Here is a 22,570-nt window from a genome sequence, read left to right on the forward strand (position 1 = left end):
TACGTTCTTGCGAAATGTTATTTTTGTCTTTGATCAAGTTGAAAAGAAGTATTTTCCTCATTTGATCAGGCTCTCTGGTTGCCTCTCCACAAAATCATCCTCCTTCTGTAAGCCACCCACTTGCATAAAATGAATAACAGATTTTGCAACTAAGCCCATCTTTCTGTATTGGGAAACCCACATTTACCAATTTAAATTTATGGGCATCCATGTTATACTCCACAGGATATACACGAAAATGGCTTACGAATGGGATAATTTACTTGGTGGTATAATCCTTTGCATAGAATAACCTCCCATGCCAAAGTCACTGGTCATTCCTACGTTGTTTCAGAATTTGGTACTTGGTCCGCATGGTTAAAGTGTATTAAATGCTTATATGACATAAAACTTTTACAGTAGCCCGATTATAAAGTGTGAGAAGATATTCGTTCCGATAATTTGTGAAGATAATTACTAGTTTCTGTGCATAGTGAAGTTGAAGGAATCGGTTGTTGAAATACTTGATTCATCACCCCTGGGGATCGACATGATATTGTCCTTTCTTGTCCATGAGTATCCTGTGGAGTATAAATGGATGTCCGTCAATTTAAATTGGTAAATATGGGTTTCCCAAGGCAGAAAGATGCTTATAGTTGCGGGCTCTATGTTATTCATTTTTATGCAAGTGGATGGCTTGCAGAAAGATGATGATTTTGTGGAGGGGCATTTAGAGCCTCATCAAGTGAGAAGAAAACTCTCAGTGAACTTGATCAAAGACAAAAATAACATTGCACTGGAACGTACTCTAAATCAAGTTGATGGACATCATCAAAGAAGGATGGCAATGAAAGAATTCAATGACATGCTGAAAATTGTTGGACAAGGTTTCGAGGGTTGTGTCGTTCGAGCTTCTCGTAATTTGCTAAGCGCTATCCGATTGACATATACATTTGAGAAATTGTCTGGAAAAGAAGAGTACAGGCTGTGCCATTGGGATGTTGCTGAGGGCAAAGGTGATTAGGATGGGGACATGGTTAGCATCTTTGATAACCCCATCTTGGACAGCAAAGTTAGTTATGATGATGAGCCTACAATCCCCATATCTGATTTTACGTCATACGTGGAAAAATTGCCAACAGACTCTGGCCAATTTAGTCCAAATGGGAAGCTAATATCAGCCTTTGCTCCTACAACCCCATGCTACAATTCGAAGAAAAAGACAAGGAAAGTTTGGGGATCCTATCTCAAATATTTCAATTTTTGGATTTGATTTGTATTTTGGTTTGTATCAAGCTTAAAATAAGTGTACAAACATACATAAAACATTTAGCATTAATTCCTACCTCAAGAGCAAAATGCTAGTATCTTAGAAGTTGACCGAAGGCTACTTTGTTGGATCAAAATGTAGCCCTCTTCGTGTAGATCGTGTTTCCTCTTCTCGTTTTTCTAAAATTCTCGAGCCTTGGTCTTCAATATTTGGGCACAAGTATAAGGGTTTGTGTAGATTTTGGGAGATAGAAAGGAGAGAACAATGGAAAAAAGAAAAATGAACTTGTAATTATTAGTAAGTGTAAAAATTGCATTAGGCCCATCCAAGTAATTAGTAACTGCCCCGCTTCCTATATATCATAAGTTGCTACACTAAGCCTCCTTAAACTACCAATTAATTATATAATCAACTGTAAAGTTTTGCCACAAATCTCCACTATACATGAGAGTTCCAAATACCCCTGTCCATGGCTCACGAATTTGGTCCAATCAATAATATACAGCTACGTATGTGTATACTCATGCAAATATACACATTTGCATGGCCCAACCGAAGAAAAATTATTTATCATAATAGGCGTAACCATGTTATTATATAATTCAAATTCTTAAATGAATTTTTAAAACACGGGTCTCTACAACATACGTGCAAGCATACTAGTAGGCCTGTTAGGCTGGGCCAGCTGGCTCATGGAGTTTGGAGGCCCTAGGCTAAGTGGGTTGAACCCTTCAATCCAAGATGTTTTTGATCTCCAATCTTTACAGATGGTTTTAGAAGCTTATAACCTTGGCCTTGGTTGTTGAGAAGCAACAAATCGAGAGGATACCAGTCAAAATCAACCTCAATCTGGTGCTTCGGGGGTTAGAAATCAACTGCAATTTTGGGGATTCAATAGCTTCAAGTGTGGGCAGTCTAGGCATAAGCCTTTGGATTACCTAGAACCCTTCTGAAGTCATAACAAGTAACTTTTTTCTTAGTGAAGTAGGGGAACAAAGTTGGGATGTTGATATTCCTATATATGGTGACGCCCTATCTGAAGAGATTGTGAGCGACATTGAAGAGGAAGTAGGCCTTCAATTATGATCAAGAAGACTCTCCACACACCTAACCAAGATAATTAAGAAGCTTGGTTGGGCACAAACATATTTTACACTCCTTAAAAACATTGGGGGACATGCTTGCCAGTTGCAATATGATCATCGGTAGTGGGAGTTGTGAAACAATGGTATCCCAAGAGGTAGTTAATAAGTTGCAACTCAAAAGTGGATTAGCATCCTTGTCCTTACACCCTTTCTTGGTTTAAGAAGGGTAATGAGATCAAGGTGACTAGGAGGTGCTTGGTATCTTTTTTGTAGTCTACGAAAGTGTTTGGATGAGGCTTGATGTGATGTGGTATGTATGGATGCTTGTCATATTATCTTGGGCGGCTATGGGAATATGACATACCCTCTCTCCATAATGGAAAGAAGAGTGCTTATATGATCTTACCCACAAAAGATTAGGCAGCTCTAAATCATCCTCCTACTTTACTTGCTTCCGAGGGGTTTCTCAAGGAAAGCAGAGCATCGGTGTGGTGAATATGGGTGTGTCGGATGTTCCCGGGGCTATGAAAAAGCTTTCTAAGTAGTGTGTTGATGCTTTGCCTCAAGAATTATCTTTACGAGTTATTTGCTTCGCAAGAAATTCAACAATGTGAGGCTTTGGTGTTTGGCTCAGCTCTTCATGCTAAAACCAACCTAGGGTATGTCATCAAAAGAAGGAGAAGACCTTCAGGAACAGGTTGGGGATCTTGAGAGTAAAGACTAAATTTTGGAAAGTTTTGGTCCTTGTTTGGTGCTTGAAAACTTTTCTTAAAAGTTAACCCTTGGTGTAATCCTACAGTTGGTGGAAACTCACTTGTTTTTGTGCCGTTTGATGTGCTTGTAGTTGCAGGTCCATGATAAATGTCCTTCATCACTTCAAATACCTCTTTGTTACTTCCTTTCTCTCCAACATCCACCATTTTAAGTCTTTTCTAAATCCATAAAAAGCGTACGAAGATCTCTCTTCTTTTCTGTACACCTCTCTTTAATGCACATTCCACCTAAAACTTCTCATTCACATTCTGCAAATGTATTGTCATGGGTCAACCAGTTTAACTCTCCTTTTGTTTTGCAGGGAAGTGTAAATTCAACTGGGAGCGGGTATGTTCTCCTTCATCACATGATGGGAGAAACTGATGGTGATCGTGGTATTTGGTCGTACGTATCTTTGTTGCAGTATGCTAGAAAATGCTTTTCATGAACTTCATTGTGCTTTTTTCAACTTCATATTTTGTTTGTTTTCCTTTGCATGTGACTTCTAAATCTTACTTAACATGTGCTCATGCATCAACATTACTTTGGTGTTCTCTTTCTCTCTCTCTAAACAAGCACACAGGCATGCATGAGTAATAATATTCTACGTGCATGTTGAATGAGTTATATCTGGTGGCATGAGCTACTGATTTCTTTTCTTCTTTGGAGTTGATATATTCATTGTTGATTATGTGATTAACTGGAAGTGGATTTTTTCTGATTGGTATGGTTTCTTTGAAACTGTAGTTTAATTGAGTTCAATTGTAAGAGTTGCAGCAGAACTACTTTTGCATCTTCACTTGGACAAAGAAGTAAAGTTTAAACAGTTTTAAAAGTTGATATTTGTTTCTGTTAATTTATGAATGATAAACATTTAGTGGTTGGATAGTTTAGTCGCAATATATCTTTGCCTATATGACTGTACTTGGGAGTCAGAATTTAAATCATTTGAAGGTATGTCGAAGGTGGGATGGGCTCAGTATCGTTGGCTATCAGTAAAGCTGCTAAGGAAGCTGGGACTCATATTGTGACCGATGCTGAGGTATGCTCGCTGGGAATTCTTTTTCTAAGGCTGCATATTTCCATTCGTGGATGAAATAGCACTTTTGTGTTTTATTTGCTTTGCCTTCTGGTGTCTATCTTCAATTATTCATGAACTAGCGAATGCCCGTGCCAGAAGGCACGGCTCGAACATTTAGCCCAATCGTGAAATATGTATTTTAGATTTTAGAATTAATATCTACTCGTATCTATAAACATCCAAGGAATAGTAAGAATTTTTCTCATATTTCCCAACAAAAAAAAAAAAAAACAACAAATCTCAGTCGTCATCTCAATCTTAACGCAAGACCGAAAAAATCGACCGAACCAATTTCTTGCGCTATCCTCAGAAAGAAAATCATAATTAAAATCAATGTCATGCACAGGACAATGGTATAAATTGTACAATGAACTCTTAGGGTGCCCATGATCCTCTTAGTAGAAAATCTACCATACATATCTACTGTCTACATACATGATAGCGCTAATGAAATTTATTTCATCAAATTTAGCCTCAATGTAATGATGTCGAGCTAACACGATGTGTTTTTTTTTTTTTTTTTGACATTCTGTTTCCTACTGTTCTATCCAATAAAGTGGAAAAAATAGCCATTGATGACCAAATGTAGCCAGTTCAAAACTATTACACACCCACCAAGTCAATTGCCAAAAATCAAAATATGAGAAGAACAAAACAGAAGAAAAATTCAAATAAATGGGATGTGAATGATCAGGAAAGTGATCCAATATATGCGAGAACCAAACATTGAAATGTTAGACAACAATGATTCTACATTGAAATCTAATGGCTTTGAAGAAAAAGAACTCGTACACTTACAGGGATTTTGCTGAAAAATTGATACCGAGAAATGCAATCGAGAGAATTAAAGAACACTTGCGTTTTAATGTCCATAAATGTAATGTTTTTTAAACTTGAAATTTGAAAATCTTAATTGGGATCTAAATTAACGTAAAATGATTTTTTTGTTTTGGCTGTTACGTAAAAGGAAATTAGAAAGGTCAACTTGCTCATTACTACCGTAAATATTTTATTACGTTTCATTCATTCCACAAAATACAAATCATGCCTTAATTAAAAGGATCCCTTCAAAAAAATTTCAGTTTTGAGACAATTATCCCATAAATTACGTATTTATTAACCGAAAAGAATTATTTCAAACATTCAAAGCAAATTTGATTAATTAATTACATTGGCCAATCAATGGAATACATATACAATTAAATCAATGGAAATTATGGAATACAAATTGCTGTTTCCAAAATCAATGAAATACATATACAGCTAATTGCCGTTTTCAAAATCCATTGGCAAATCAAAATCATATCGGTTTAGCCTAAACCGTTTCGGTGATGACTTTCCAAAATCATTGTATCATTCTTTCCATATTTTTGGCTAGCTAGATAGAAGGTAGGAATTATATTTGTATCATCATTTCCAAATATATCGTTAGTCTTTCTATCATGTAATCTCAGCCGTTGAAAAAATGTGTACCGATCCTAAGGTCCAAAATATAGGAGGGAAATTAGGGGATTCAAAAACTTCCCTGTCATATTATATAGATGATTTAGATTTTGTTGCTGTAGATGATGTAAAAGTATGTTTATTTGCGTAGTTGGATTTATGGTTTAGGAGGCACCATAGTTCAGCTATTTGGCCACAGTTCTTACTACTGGGGGAGCTTGAGTTCTGATCTAGGTCATATAATTCGCTCCCCTAGGCCACGAACTGTGGTCTGGAACATGAGTTACGCTTCCATAGTGAAATCCCTTTCAATTTGTGCACTGTTTTGATTTTCATGCATTACAAATGAGGTGTAGCGTTCAATAAATGTGACATGTTGCCCAATCTATATGAGATTTCGCTTTTATGTGTTCTTCCGGCTCACTTCATGTGCTCTGATCCATGCAACCTGCCACAAGCTTACAGATTATTTATCACTAGACGTACATAAAGTTTCCAAAAATCTGACTAACAACTAACAAGTGTTATTAAACCCAAGAGCAGTGGCAGAGCTAGGATTCACCGTTTAATGAAAATCTAGTTACATGTTGTGCGGAAAAATATGAGAAAGAAAAATTAAGTGTAAGGTCATAATTAGGTTTTGTCGTGAATACTTTTTTTGAAAAATCTATAAAGGCTTGCTTCAACTCTCATATGGTATGTAAATGCAAGAAACTGAACCAACCATTCTCTAAATTGCAATCATTACAGTATTTGTACAAAGTTTTAGTTAATATTTTTTTTAAATCGTAAATACCTATTCGAACCACATTAATCTATAAATAAATTATGTGTTCGAATGGGTCACGTTAAAATTCAATGTCCAAATGGGTCACGTTCCTTTCCTTTCCAATTAGGGGAAAAAAATACAAATCTCGTGGAAATTTATGCCAAAATTTAGAGAGGGAGGGGGAGAGGGTGAGTGTCTACATGGAAAAATTTAAAATGGGAAAATGGGAAAATGGGAATTGAATGTTGCATCAAGTAATCCTTTTTCTTACACGCTTAACCAACTTGCCAAAACAGGCTTTTATGCAAACTTCTATACATATTTACATATAACCTTTCTATATGTAATTATTATTATTATTATTTTTCTTTTTTTGGGTTTTTTTGAACGGGGGTGGCACGTGCCACCACCCCCCGTAAACTACCTCCGCCCCAGCCCAAGATCTCCGACTCAATATTATTAATCTAGTACCACCTAAACCATTGAGGTAGTGATAAAATGCTACTCAGCGATACATTTTTATAATTCGGTATAATATATTTTTGAACAATAAAGGAACATGTTTAGTAATAAGTGTTTATAATTCGATCATCAATAATGTTATACAATAAAAAATAGAAAATCATGTAATATAGAAGCTCTTTGTGGGAGGAGAAAATATGATTGGTCGACACGACAAATTTTTAACCCGCAGGATGTCAGACCCGAGCATTAGGACATCCTATCCAAGCAGTAGGCCATTCAACCCGAGTAGTAGGCCATCCGACCTGACCAGTTAATGAAGGGCCGACCACCTCCATAGGGGAAACGTGCCATGAGAATGATTATAATATGTCAAAATCAACCATTCAGAGGCAAGATAGAAGCAGGATTAACACTAAGTGTTAGCCAAAATTATTGGTTTTTGAACGGAAAATAGGAACAAGGAGACATCATCATATTCAATGAACAATTCTATGCCTAGTCTGAGACCCAAGCCCTCGATTGGCAATAAACCAACCAAAGACACCCATTGGGACGAAGCCCGTACCGCAAAGGCCGAAGCCAGCCTAGGAAACCAACCTAGGACACCTATTGGGACGAACCCCACACCTCCAAGGCCAAAGCCCAACACCTAAAGGGTCAAGCCCATCAACCTAACAATAGAAAACAAAAACAACAAAAAGCCCTAGTGGCCAAACATAGCCCACATACTGCAACCACCACAGACTTACCCTGACCGCTGCCGGAAAAGCAACCACCACCTTCAAAGCATGGATCAAAGACCCAAGAAAGATGCCAAGACGCTACCCAACATTTACTCCGAAGAAGTAGCAGCAACAAACAGAGCAAGCAAGGCTGCGCCCCTACTAGATCCGTATGTCACCCACAACACCCACCACCGTTCGATCACACCACCAGCCTCCAAAACATCCATTTGCTGTTGGGCCCTGACCCGAGATTACCCAACAGTAACGCCAGCGGATGTTGGAGGAGAACCGGAGCAAGAGGACGACGATCAACACCGCCCAGCCAGATCCGAAATAGCTTTTGCCTCCAGAACCCCGATCACCGCCACCAACAGAACAGCTCAGTGATTTAAATAGCGTGCCTAGGCGCTCGCCTAGGTGAGGCGAGGTGTGAGGCGACCTTATGACGCCTCACAGGTGCAAGGCGAGGCGAGCTTGGCAGAGGCAGTCAATTAGGCGAGAATTTGGCACCGAGCTGTTGAGGCGTGAGGTAATTGAAAAGACAGTTCTAGGGCAGAATATAAGGTCAAAATAAGTGTTACAACACATCTAAGGCCTCTCTCTCGTCTGTGAAGTGCGTGTTAGAAATTGAATCAAGAGTACAGGTCTTCTCACAATCTCTCTGAGATCTGCGTTTTCTCTCACCTCTCTTTGTTTCTCTAAAAACAAATTACCCTAATTACATACAGACTGCAATATAATTAAGTCGGGTCCTATGGCCGAAATCACACCCCCGGGCTAACCACTGCTGAAGGTTGTCTGCACCCCTAACAGTGCGATCGTAAGGTAAGCTCTCTATCTCTCTCCCTCTTTGAGACACCCACGCACACACACACACACTTCTCTCTCTCTCTCTTTCTGGTTGAAACCCATGCAAACACGCACGCACACACGCATACTTCTCTCTCTCTCTCTCTGATCAACACGACAACACCCATGCACACACAGACATACTCTTCTCTCTTTGTTTTTTTTTATCCGAAGCGTGTAGCCTGCACTGTGCTTGTTCATTTGTTGATTTGTCCCATAGTCCATAGTCATACGATTGATACCATTGCCCTCCCTACCTACAGTTCAAGCGTACTCCCTGCGGGTAAGGTCTAATACCCCTTATTGGCATGAGGAACTGGGCTCCCAATTCTTCATCTTCATCCTCCTTTTTGAGCAGTAAGACCAGGCAAGGGATCATAGGGAAGGGCCGAATAGTTATTGGCTGATGAGCACATTGAACTATCCATGTGGCTGAGAGTTAGCAAGCAACCTTGGCAGGAGGTTTGCTGTCCCCCTCTTTTCCGGTCCGGATGCGGTACGGCACCAGAACTCGAAGCTACGATCAGATCCGATTTGGTCTGGTCCTATCCTACCCAACCTCGGAACTTAGAACGGCCGGCCTGTTTTGGACGGTAGAACGGGGGGAGGGGGAGTCGTGCCGATTTTGGACCAATGAGCCGGGCTTTGACAAGAGAAAAGAAATCTATCAGTAACGAGGTAGAGAAGATGGAACAAGGATGGCCGTTGGAGAGGCATACACTGGAGAGCTAGCTAGAGTTTTAAGGGTTAAGTTATCTGTTTTATCCCACCTCAACTGGTTGGGTGTTTTCCCATCTTCTCAAATAGGAGAATAATCAGAGTAAAGCCCCTTACTCAATAGGGGGTGAAGAGCTCATATTCCAGAGGGACGAACAAAAGGCATTGAAAGTGGTGAACTGGAATGCAGAAATTGCGAGACCGCGGAGAGGGTACCGGCTGCAAGATGACTCAGAATGCCCATCAAGAGTATCTCCTATGGGTATAGGCCAACTTCGGGGATTGAGCTCGACTACCACTTCATTCGATAGCTTGTTCTTTCTGGAAGCCATCGAGTTCAATTTATTCCTTCTCCTGATCTGTTATTCCAATTCTCTTCTCTTTGGGTTGTGGTATTCTCCCCAGATGAAAAAAACAAGAAAGATGGAAAAATCAACAAGGGCGGCGGAGGTAAAGACTTTATTAGAAAGTCAAATTCCCACTTTTACACTCGAGCTAACTCACTATTGACGTAAATGATGATTGAACCCTCTGACCTATTGCATTGACACAAGGAATATCTCGGGGCTCTGTGTAAACAAAGAGAGATGGAAGTCGGGCCGATCGGGTATCTTCATTCAAGCGACGGTACGGAAGAAGAACGAAACGAAGAGAGAGGCCAGGGGCAAGGGAAAGAGTCAAGTCGATCAGGCTCGACGACTGGGAGAAGCAAAACGAAATCCGGATTTGGCCGAAAAAGAAGCAACGCTATGGATAAGAACCATTCAACCTCTTTGAGGAAAGGGCTTTACACCCTCGGGCATAGGATTCTCTCTTCTTCTTTTTGAATGGCTGTCTCCTTCCTTCTTTAGGGACTGGCTATGTTGGATTGTTGGTTATTATGCAATATGGTGATGTTTGTTCTTGTTTTGATGGTAGGAGTGAATATTGGTTATTTATGTAGTTATATTACTTTTTTTTTAAACGCTCGCCTCGCCTCGCTTCAATGAGGGCTTTGTTGCCTCGCATATTTAAATCATTGGAACAACCAATCGTTGTTAGGCCTAGACCCGGGTTACCCAACAATAATGCTGGCTGCTGTTCAGCGAAGCAGAAGCAAAACGAGAGGGAAGAGGACGGCGATGGGGGAGGGGGAGGGGGAGGGCGGTGAAGGAGAAGAAAAAGAAGAAAAAAGAAAAGGAGAAAAAAGAAGCAGATCTGGAGAGAGAAGAGAGAGAGAGAGCGGATCTAGTAGAGTTTTGTTGCATAGAGGAGGAGAATTTTAGAGTGCGAGGAGTGGCATTTCGTTGGTTTTGTGTTTGCCAAAATTATACTCCCCCAAAGCCTATAAAATGGGACTCCATGCAAAGTGTAAGGGGATCGAAAAAGTTACACAACATAGTACACGCCCAAACTCACCAATAGCTTGATGGAAAAATAACATGCTCGAGCCATCTTCTTCTAAAGCTAATTTAGCCATCGGAGGACATTTTCGGCCCAACATCACTGGTTGGAGTTGTTACCTTGTGCACGTGACAGGGGATCGATTATCGAATTGGGGACTCCATATCGTACTAGAGCATTCTCCGAATGACATGTGGCAGAACCAGAATTTGGCCTGCCACTCTCGATGGCAAACCCCACCCATACACACTATGAATTTGCGACTTTTGTTTGTATACCTATCCATTAAAAAATCTTTCACAAGATCGATCAATTTGCTAGGGGAATTTCGACCTTCCAGTAGTTTGTTTGTCCCTCTTGGCTAGAATAGTTTCTTTTAGTTCACTCACGACTAGGTTTTGTACACCTTAGTGTTATGGCTCAATCCAACAAGTTATTTGTAGAATGCATTTGGTGTTTATGTTAATGAAGAATGCGGCAGGCGCTGCCGCCATTGCCCATATAGATTAGTACAAATATCCTGTTATTGTTTTAGGATCTTGTAATTGGGAAGGGAGGTTTATGCAGGTTCTTTTGTCTCTTGCCTTCTGATGACTGACTAGAACTAGCATAGATAACTTTTGATACCACCTATGGTCCGATTGGATGCATCCATAGGAAGGGGGATGATTTATGCGTCTGGATGAGGGGTGGGTTCCAATGTATGCCTTGGTTTGGCATCCATTATTCGCCAATGTATGCCTTGGTTTGGCATCCATTATTTGCACCCGGATGATTTTGGTTGGGATAATTTTATCCGGCGGCAGGTGGATAATTTTTGGACACCTTCCGTGCAGTCCATATATGTGGAGGGCTAATCCGGCTGGTTTTTGACCAAAACACCCTTCCTCATCCCCCCTCCCCTACCCCCAATTGGTCACCACAATCACAGACCACAACTGCTGCCCCACCCCAATCACCACAAATCACCTTAATTGCCACCCACAACCACTGCAATCACCCCACAACTACTAGAACCACCACAAACCGCCACCACCACTGCAAAACCGTAACCCCCAATCCCAAATTTCAGCAGAGTCAATACCACTAACGACAATCGGAGCCTCAACATGAACACAAAAAAAAATAATAATAATAATAATCTGGTACAGAAATTGAGACTGACTGACGAGGTCTGATTCAACACAATCCGGTCCAGAACTCGGGTTTCGAGTGTGATCATGGACTGTTGGCACCTGGGTTAGGTTTCGAGCACTGGGTGGTCAACCAATCACGATTTCGAGCACTTTTGAGCACTGGGTATGAATGTCGAACACTATTCAAACTATTTCGAGCATAAATTGACTGGTTTCGAGCAGGTTTAGGGGGGTTTCCTATTGTTTAGAAGGATGATTTCGGGATTTTAGGGTTCAGTTTAAGGTTTTGGAGGGATTTTAGGGTTATAATGTACTGGGTGTGGTTAATTGGTGGTACAGTAGGTTAATTGGTGGTGGTAGGCGACAGAGTTAGGGTTTTCTATGGTGGTGATGAAGTGGTATAGAATTAGGATTAAAGTGGGGCTCTGATACCATGTTGTTAGAGATAGGAGAAAGTGTATAGAGTGTTAATTAACCTTAATACACACAGACTTTATTTATATTATGAGATACTTATTACAATGACTCAATTAGCCAATGTGGGACTAACATAAGCCTGACAATGTTCTAACAAGGGGGAGTGTTGGAATATTATTAGTCCTATATTGGTTAATGTAGTCTTATGTTATGATCCCATAACCATTATACAAATAAGAGTTGATTGTGTTAGGGTTACCTAAACACCCTAAACACTTTTCTCTCTCTCTAATAACAAAAAACTTTCATCCCTAATTCCTTCGAACCTGCCTTCATTTTTTTCTCTCTCTTACATTTTGTAGAATTTAGATGGATTACTGATGTTTTGACTCTTCCCTTTGTGTTATCTGTATCTTGTCGACCATTTGTATTTAGTATCCATGGTTATTAAGATTCTGATCAATATGCAAATGCAACTATTTTGTTCAGGTATCAACCTGTTATTTTTTAAGGTCCTGATTATTGAATTTCTCGAGCAAATTTTTTGTGCCTCATTTGTTTTGTTTAGAGATATAAACAGAAAAACAAATGAGAAGCTGAACTTGTTAATTTACCAATTGTCCAAAAGCTTAAGCTGTTAGGACCCAAAAATGTTTACCGAGCTATCTATTAGAACTAATAAAGGTCCTCATTAATGATTGCATGCATGATAATGAAAGGAACAAGGTAGGTACATCGGTCCTCATTAATGATTGCATGCATGATAATGAAAGGAATAAGGTAGGTACATAATTTGTTCTCATACCATTTTTTCCTCTTTTGTGTGTGTGTGTGTGTGTGTGTAATGTTTTGTCTTGATGTTATTTATCATATGTTGCTAGTTTGGTTATGTCTAAAATTCTATTTGTTCTCATACCACTTTTTCCTCTTCTTTTTTTTTTTTTGTGTGTGTGTGTGTGTGTGCGTGTGTGTAATGTTTTGTCTCGATGTTATTTACCATATGTTCCTAGTTTGGTTATGTCTAAAATTCTATTTTGCTTCATATGAAAATGTCTCTTGTTTTTTAGGTTTTGACGTTGATGATCAAGGATTGCGGCGCTGTAGATGGGGTTAGTTTCTTTACTTGGGTTAAAGTTACACAGGTTTTCAATCTTGACGAAAGTAATATGTGAGGACCATGGCTGGAGTCATTTAGGTTATATTGGCTGATGGGACAAAAGTTCATTCTAAAGTTATCTTGTCAAATGCGACCCCTTACAAAACTTTTATGGTAATAATCTGCACATCTCCTCGTTTATTTGCACAAACATATGCATGTTTGCCAGAAAACCGTCATTTGTCTGTTCTGAATTGGATTTCTTCTGCTTTTCTAACCCAGGAATTAGTACCTGAGAATGTTCTTCATGGTGATTTTCTCCGAGCCGTCAAGAATTTGGATTATAGCTCCGTAAGTTTCTTTCTAGTTTTCTTACTATGCTCTTGTGCAGTGGACCAATCGGCCATGTAGTCATATTTTCAAATAAGTTTTTAGAGTCTGTTGGTTGATTATGCACAACCTTTGGAAAGGGTAGAGAGCTAGTTTAATGATACTAGGATATCTTGTTAATCGAATGCACAACTGTAGCTTAGAGAGTTTATTTTTTCAAATGTGAATTCTCATAGAATTTGGATTCTCTCCGTACTGAATTTGATTGCATGATTTGGTATCAAAGCTCTAGGGTTGACCAACTCTTCTAATTTGTTACCCTAGCCTCTGGATTGCAGTGTGAAGTCACCATATTTGATTTCCTAAAATCAATTTTCCCCACTCAAAGCTGAAATAGGATTTTGTTTTCTACCACTGTGAGTTCACTAGCAATTTGTGCGATTTCCACTTTTGGCCTTGTTCACAGTTCAATTCTCAGCAATTGATCACAATCGAGTCGGTCGCACCTACTTTCTGCTCACAAAATCTCTAATTTCAGTCTGAGAGTGTCTCTAAGGAACTTTGAAGTTCTATGTACCTCCCATTCCGTGATTCGAAGTTCGATTTTGTTTGGTCAAATACTCGATTTCACTTGGCATCTGTGTCACTACTGTCAGATTGGTTTGAATTTTTTTGACTGGCAATTGCTTTGTATAGCTAGGACTTGCCTCACAATTGTTTTGATTGCTTCATCTAAATTGAATAGCTTCTGAGTGATTGGAATTGTTTATCCATAATTCTTCGGTTCAATTACAGGAGTTTGAATTACAGTAGTTTTAGAAAGATTTGTGTAGGAGGGTTCTCCCGAACATGTATAACGGCCGAGCACGTGACTCACACGTAAGCACCACGTGAAGGTACACAATCACGCCGATCAAAAAATATTGGTCGGCGGCACTATGGAGAAGTGCACCATCACATAGCTAAGCAGATGTGCTTGGGTACAGTTTATCACCCAAACAAGGGGAAACCCTAAACGATAAACCATCCCACGGAATAAGGTGTTAAGATCATTATGGAGTATTCTATTACAATTGCACTACGTGATAGCGCAGGATCCCGCAAATAAAGGATCTGATTGTGTTTCCTAAGAAAGAAGGGATCTCAGCTCATTATGGAAAAGAGTTTTGCAAGAACTAGGTTCGCTGTACGGGATAGGGAACCTAGGGCAGCAAGGATGCTTGGAGAACAAGTATCAACACATCTATAAATACAACATGAGACCACTGAAGTATGGTTCGCTATTACTAGCAATTAAACTGTCTTTACATACGTGATATTAGGGTTTCCCTTGAGTACGCGAAGCTAACTTAGGCATCGGAAGGCCTTTGCCGATGAGAGGCAAAGGTGCACTACTCACTGTGGTTGTTTTGCAGATAGGGTTCCGGTGAGAAGACACATGTGGTTGATCGTAGAAAAAGCTGTTCCAGCACTAAGTGGATTTATTCCCCTTACAATTGGCGCCGTCTATGGGAAACAAATAATGCCTTGTTTGGATGGCATTTTGGAAAAAAAATTTCAACTCCAAAAACACTCATTACCCCTACTTCCAATTATTACTCTCATTTCTCTCTCTACTCATTACCTCCATCTCCAATCATCATTCTCATTTCTCTTTCTATCTCTCTCCACTCATTATCCTATCTCCAATTATTACCCTAATGGCCTAATTTCTCTCTTCACTCGTTAACCCAAAAACAAAACTCAAAAGTTTTCAAATCTCCATCCAAATAAGTCCTAAGTTTTCCAGAAGATCAACTGCTCCATAGAAACCACCGGAGGAGAAGCGTAAGGGTATAGCAGCTACGAGTCAGTTGCTGCAAGAACTTCAGAATCTCAAAGGATGGTGGTGATGTTTCGAAATCCCCACACAAGGATACTAGGGATGGATTCCGGTCTCAGCATGGAGACGATTTACGAAAATCTGATAGATACTCAAAAAAGTGTTAGAGGCGACGATGAGTCCCTTGAAAAGAGAGGGAGATGGAAGAACTGGCTCGGTTGATGAGAAAGCGCGAGCGAGAGATTTACGAGATCAAGAAGCGCAAATCATAGTCAGAGAGGTCGAAAGCTCTCAAGAAGTCTGCAGGAGCAAGGGCCGAACACCTAGAAGGTGCAAGGACGTTTCTCCTCGATGGGGAAGCAGAAGTTCAACCCCAGAAGAGAGGAGGGCGAAGAAGAACCATAGGGACAGATACGAAAGATCTATTTTTGACTAGGAGAAGTATGAAAGGAGATCTGCTCAGCAAGAGGAGGGCCCAATGACTGCACATGACGCAACACATAAGGTCTTAAGTTGAATAGCATCTTCATCCCTCTCTAAACTATTATAGGAGGCAAGATTGCCGAGCAGGATAAAGCACAGTGCGTTTATGGCTTATGAGACCAACACAGATCTAGTGGCCCATATTCAACATTATCAGTGGGCCATGTTTACGTACATTGGTGACAATGCCATCATGTGTAAGATGTTCCCATCGAGTTTGGGAAAAGTGGCTTTGGCTTGGTTCCATAAATTGGACCATTACTCTGTTAAGAGCTGGAATCAGTTGGCCAAAGAGTTGGCCAAAGAGAGGAGGGTGAAGAACCATAGGGACAGATACGAAAGATCTGATTTTGATTGGGAGAAGTATGGAAGGAGATCTACTTGGCAAGAAGAGGGCCCAATGACTGCACATGACACAACATGTAAGGCCTTAAGCCGAATAGCATCTTCACCCCTCTCTAAACTGTTATAGGAGGCAAGATTGCCGAGCAAGATAAAGAACAATGTGTTTACGGCTTATGAGACCAACACAGATCTAGTGGACAATCAGCATTATCAGCAGGCCATGTTTACACACATTGGTGACGATGCCATCATGTGTCAGATGTTCCCATCGAGTTTGGAAAAAGTGGCTTTGGCTTGGTTCCATAAATTGGACCCTTACTCTGTTAAGAGCCGGAAGCAGTTGGCCAAAGAATTTACCGCGCGGTTTCTCACCGGTTGCAAGGCACCAAAAACCTTTGAATCTCTTTTTGCGATGAAGCCAAAAGAGGACAAGTTGATCAAAGACTGCGAAAAAGTTGAGAGGCTTTCAATGAGATTGAAAACTGCAGTGAGGAATATGCATTGGCTACATTCAAGATTGGGTTGCCAGTTTGTGGGGCCTTGTGAAAGTCCCTTAACATGAACCCAGTGGAGATAGTGGCAATGATGATGGAGAGAATAGCGTAGAGCGCTAGGGTGGATGACGAGATACTTTGTGAAGAAGGGAAACTAGAGGTTACTCGGCAGGATAGTCCTCTGAAGAAAATGGACAAGCTTGAGCCAAAAAATGTTTAAGGAAAAGGAGTATGGGAAGGCTAAGAGCGAGCCAACCAAAGAGAAGCCCACACCGGATCCCAAGTCCTTCAGAATCAACGCTGTCTTCAAAGAGCCAATATATAGGATCCTCCATCAGATTAAGAACCACCCAGATTTCAAGTGGCCGCGCAGGCAAGGTGGAGACAAAGAGGCAAAGAGAGCTACGAATCAGCACTACAGTTACCAAAAAGACTGAGGCCGCATGACTGAGGACTTCGAGATGTACAAGAAGCACCTAGATGACCTTGTGGCTCAATGGTATTTAAAGGAATTCATTGAGGAGCGACCTAAGGGCCAGGATAAAACCATGGAGTTGGACTACGAGCAGGGTCCAAGTGGAGTCATCCATATGATACATGGATAGGCAGCACCCTACACCAGGAATGAAGGTTGCTCTAGAGACAAACAAAGCACAAACAACATGTGATGCGTTTAGGCCATAAGAGATCCCAAAGTGGAGAGGATCAAGAGGAGCATATTACCTTTACCGATGACAATTTAAAAGGAGTGCAAGTGCCGCACAATGACACTTCGGTTGTCACCCTACGAATCGGGGAATACGACATTGAAAGGATTCTGGTGGATCAGGGAAGTTGTACGGAGATCCTGTATTATGATGCGTTTAAAAAACTAGGGCTCACGCAGGTGGATCTAGTGCAATTAGTAACTCCATTGGTCGGGTTCAACTCTGATGCAATAATATGGCCAATTGGCAAGGAACCTTCATGTTCGGGCAGGTTCGATTTTCTTGCAAACAGATTTTCTAGTAGTAGATGTACCATCCTCCTATAACGCGATTATAGGAAGGACGTGGCTGCACAAGATGAGAGCAATCTCATCTACGTATCATAAGATGATCAAATTCCATGGTGCTAAAGGAATAGAGAGCATTCCGGGTAACCAGAAGTTGATGCACCAATGTCTAATCTTTATAGTCAAGAAGGATCCAAAGGCACATACGGTGCAATCAGTAGAAATCCCCAACCAGCTGACCATTGAGGATGTCAGAGGAGATTCCGCCGAGAAGGTAGTATAAGGATTGAAGAGAATAGAAATCAATGAAAGCAACACTGATTTCATGTTACACATTAAATGTTGTAGTTTACTATTTCTATTTCTTGGGTTGGAGTCAATTAAGGGAGTTAGACTTCAAAGGCTTAATTGGCAAACTTTCTAACTCATGTTTGTTTGGATTCTGAATATTGAATTATTACGTATCCTGTTCTCTTGTATCGACATTTATATTCATTTCTGGGTATCATCCATTTCTATGTTTGACATGTCACACTCACACCCGATTCCTACGCCCTAGTCCATTTAAAAGCCCCTTGTACTTTGTAATTTGTATCGTACCTATCTTTTGAACTTCTGACAACACCAAACGATTCCAACCTCTTTGACCCCTCATTCCTTCTGCTTGGAATTGACACTGATATAGCCCTCGAGATCCTATGGTACAAGCTCCCGCTTTTCATTGACCTCCGACCTAAAGACTTCATAGGTCTGACCCTTTGTTCTCGTTGGCCCTCGAGAACATGACATTGTCGAGTCGGTGGTTCAGCTACTCGTGCCACTATGGTGGCTCTCAGATTAATTTCTAGGGCGTTCATTCCGAACAAGGTACTTAAGGAATTTTTTATTTTATTTTTTGCTACAAGTCACTTCTTCACAATAACATTATGATGGAGTTATTGGCTTAGTAAAGGGAAACCCTTGGAATATAAGGCTGGGAAGAATTGGAGAAAAAAATTGAAGAGGAACAAAAGAACCGGAAAGAACAAACAAAAAGAGAAGCTTGAGATTTTTTGGATAAGAGAGGTACTATGAAGAAAGAATTATGTAAAGACAATAACTAAGCGATCGGATAGAAAATAAGGGAGATGAATACCCTTGGTGTATGTGGTGCTTGCATGTAAGGATGTGAGGTGTTCAAAGGTTCAGAATTAAACTTACAGCTTGTGAAATATGGAAAAAGGGGAATTGCATTTCAATGGGAGTTGGGGCAGACAATTGCACATACATGGAGAGGTTTTCATGTAATTGTGCCTCGCATGGTAAGGAAAAAGGTAATTGCACATACACGGCAGCAATAATTTCATGGGCGGAAATATCCCTTTTGCTCTTTTTATGAAACTATGCTGCACTCTGTATCGGTATACATTGCTCCCCGTTTCGCCAAAGTAGCACCTTAGTGAAAACGATTAGGTTTGCCTATGCGTTGTCTTCTTCAACTTTTTTATTTTCGAAAACAAACTTTTGCTTCTTTTATGAAACTTTGCTGCACTTTATATGGATATACCTTGCTCCCTATTGCCAAAGTAGAACCTAAATAAAAACAATTGGTTTTGCTCTCAAACTTTTTCTTTTCAAAAAACAAGCTCTTGCTCCTTCTATGAATTTATATTGCACCTTGTATAGATATACCTTACTCCATGTTTTGCTAACCCTTGCACCTTTACTCAAATTTTTTTGCATCTCTAGTGAAAATAACTTGGTCCTTACTCAATCAAAGTTGCACCTAATTATGAACGACTAGGTTGGCATTGTATTGTCAAATCTAACTTTTTGGTTTTTGGAAACTTATCCTTGCACGTTTCATCAAGTTTTATTGCACCTTGAGTGAAAATAACTTGCTCCCTATCAAACCAACATAGCACCTATCAATCCAAGGGTATACTTGTCCGTATAAATGATGATTACCATGTTTGTGCAATTACTTGTCCTCTTTCCATGAGTTGATGATTTCGAAAACCTTCACCATTAGTGCGTAACTGTTTGCCCAAAAGTCCACCAAAATGCAATTTCCCCTAAAAAAGATTGGAAGGTGAGGAAATTCATCTGAATACCGTTAAATGTGTGGCGCTGCCATTGTATTGACCTCATAGGATAGGCCTGATCCATACTTACGGCCAGCCTTTGAAGACCCTCACTTGTTCTTAGCCAAGGTGGACCTCAGTCAATCTTTAACCACAGGTCCATTGTTCAAAGTACCAACATAGGAACCCATCCACACACAGCAACGCGACTCATATCCATTGGTCATTAGTTAATAGCGCGCTCTCTCTCTGTCTGTCTTGGTTCTCTCCCCCTACACCTCTAGTGTCGGAGCCCTTCAACGCCATCTTTTACCCACACCAACCTCATTAGCCCTAAAGGCTCTTGGTTACGTACATTTGGTTGCCTTTTCCATTCACAACAAGTACTTAAATGAGGTTTGCCACATCTTGCTTGGATGGCCTTGGCATTTCATATGGAAACAATCCATGCCGGGTAGACGAACACCTACACAATTACCACGTAATCAAGAATGGTCCTTGATCGCCATGAAGGAAAAAGTAACCACAAAACCATAGTCCCCTACTTGCCTAGCTTCGGAGGAATTTATAAAGGAAGACCATAAAGTTGACTATGCTTTTGGTTTGCTTCCAAAGGTATGATGTTATTCTAAGCTCCAGCTGTTGAAGACTGTAGACACCTCCCAAACGGGGCATCGCCATACAGATTCCTTCATAGTTTGTTTGTTGGTTGTTTGCTTCATAAACCAAGATCGTGGATATTCCCATGGCTAGGAACTTCGCCACACGATAGTGGTTATCATCAAAACAGAGTCGCCACCCAGTTTATAAAAAAACTAGAGATTCCGGGTACGGGAGCCAAAGGTACAATAAGGGGAAGGTGTTAGGCACCCCTCTTTGCCCAGCCATGAGATTGGTCCATAATTGTTCAACATACGATTAACACATGCCTTATTTAATTCCAACACATAGATTTGATTAATTAGCCTTTACACAATTAATGGTGAGCCGAGACGTTAATTGAAACATGCATCAGAAAGACAGAATAAGACAAGATGTCCCAGGGAGATGGATCTCGCGGCCGGTGAATGGATGTCACAGCCAAGAGATCCTCCTGGTTCAATGTACCGGCCGATGGATCGAAGACCCAGCTGATGTTCTTCCTCACACCAGACTAAATAATTAACAGAGAATCAAAACGCTACGGTTAGTATGCATAAACTGTAAATAAAACGAACCAAAGGCCCTTGGGCCTCACCACTTTGATCCCTCAGTGGCTTGATTGCTTCGGATTTGGGGGTGATTGACTGATTTGCTTCTCGAAAAACCCTAGGGTTAGGGTTTGTACTTCGGGACTTGATCGTTGGATCGCGGCTGCCTTCGAGAGGTTAGGGCTTTTGTAGATGGGATATGGGAGAGTATATTGGCAGGGTTTCGTGGCTAGAGAGGGTGTATGAGCATATTAATTTTGGAACACTAAGGGTCCTTTATATAGGCAATTGGTTACTCACTCCGGCCAATCAAATGGCGTGAATCAATAAAGAATTCTAGGGCAATAAGATCTCAAGACGATTATGCTTTCGTAGCCCGAACGCATCGGAGAAAGGCTGCTAGGGTTTTGGGGATCGGATTAAACGTATGACAGAACATTCCAGAATCTGGAAAATAGACGATCTGGTAGCCGAAGGATAGATGTGGCGGCCGAAGAATAGATCTGGCTGCCGAGGAATCGATCTCTCAGGGAGATTTTCAAGCAACGTGTTTCACGGGTGAAAGAATGAAGTTGAGGCCGTGAGATCAATGTTACGGCCGAAAGATAGATTTTCCTAGGATGCTGTATTTCTGTCTGAAAGGCTATTTGGCTCTAGATTGGGTCCTCTAAGTGGCTAAAAGTACTTACCATCAGTCCATGGGTTCACGAGAAATCAATCAGCAATCACTGTATCCATTCACCATCGGGATAGTCCCCAAAGTGGGACTTGAAATAATCGTTAGGCCAAATTGGGGTGTCTACAAAGACGTTATAGAGAGAACATTGATGTTTGTCCTCAAGACTTGCCTTTTGAATATCCTTTGTGCAAGATCCACGTTATGTTGATTTGGTGCTCAGACCACCTCTTCCTCACAAATGAGCCTTTTTCCAGTGTCACCAAAAGATGGGAAAACACTTGTGGGGTAGATCCCTTGGTTAAAGGCGACCTTCGAGCAAGTCTTAGATATTTTGTGGTGCCGGTTCCTTGGTATACTGGGGAGTAAGCAAGGTGAGTTATTTTGACGACATTCTAGTTCACAAGAGGCATGCCCAACGGGTTGCTTATTTGCATCTAAACATGGTTGTCGTTGATGTAAAGGGCAAACCCAGTGCACGAGGCTCCCACCATTGTGGGGTTTGGGGAAGAGTTGATGTACATAACCTTACCCCTACAAGCAAGGAGACTATTTCCGTGACTCGAACCCATGACCTCCAGGTCACAATGGAGCAACTTTACCATTGCACCAGGCCCGCCCTTCAGGCTGCCATTGATGTGCAAAATAAAAACACAAAATGATTTTCTATTGTGGTGGGGAATGCAGGAATTGCAACTTCCTAGTCCTTATTGGAAGCTTCAAGTTCAGCGTATATTTTTGCATCAATATGAAGCTGTTTTGACTTGATCTAGTGCTGCCCCAACTTGAGGGCAACTTCAAGTTGTTTTCCAGAGGGCGCATTCTGTTGCAGTGGGCTACTGCTAATTGCTTGTATACTCCTATTGCTAATTTTTACTTTCCTGTCGGCGTTTTGTTAGTGTTTCTTTCGTCGTCTAGTGGTCAAGTTAGTTGTTAGAGTCTATTAGTAGTAGGTTAGTTAACCAGAGTCCATTAGGAAGGGAAGAATGATCTTTTCGTTTAGAT

General features: G+C 40.8%; 1 protein-coding gene across 8 annotated transcripts in view; it reads left to right on the forward strand.

Annotated features, from left to right (window-relative positions):
* Positions 1-22,570, forward strand: part of LOC131303374 (uncharacterized) — a 49,147-nt gene that overhangs the window by 21,576 nt on the left and 5,001 nt on the right. For 4 of the 8 annotated variants that reach the window (XM_058330214.1, XM_058330221.1, XM_058330215.1 and 1 more), the window contains 5 exons: positions 3,410-3,492; positions 4,042-4,129; positions 13,140-13,181; positions 13,268-13,342; positions 13,451-13,519. In XM_058330214.1, coding sequence (XP_058186197.1) covers positions 3,410-3,492; positions 4,042-4,129; positions 13,140-13,181; positions 13,268-13,342; positions 13,451-13,519 — 357 coding nt within the window. The remainder of the gene's footprint in view (positions 1-3,409; positions 3,493-4,041; positions 4,130-13,139; positions 13,182-13,267; positions 13,343-13,450; positions 13,520-22,570) is intronic. The other 4 variants (XM_058330216.1, XM_058330218.1, XM_058330217.1 and 1 more) reach the window with 3 other exon arrangements.

Source organism: Rhododendron vialii, chromosome 10a, assembly GCF_030253575.1.
Source record: "Rhododendron vialii isolate Sample 1 chromosome 10a, ASM3025357v1".
NCBI lineage: Eukaryota > Viridiplantae > Streptophyta > Magnoliopsida > Ericales > Ericaceae > Rhododendron > Rhododendron vialii.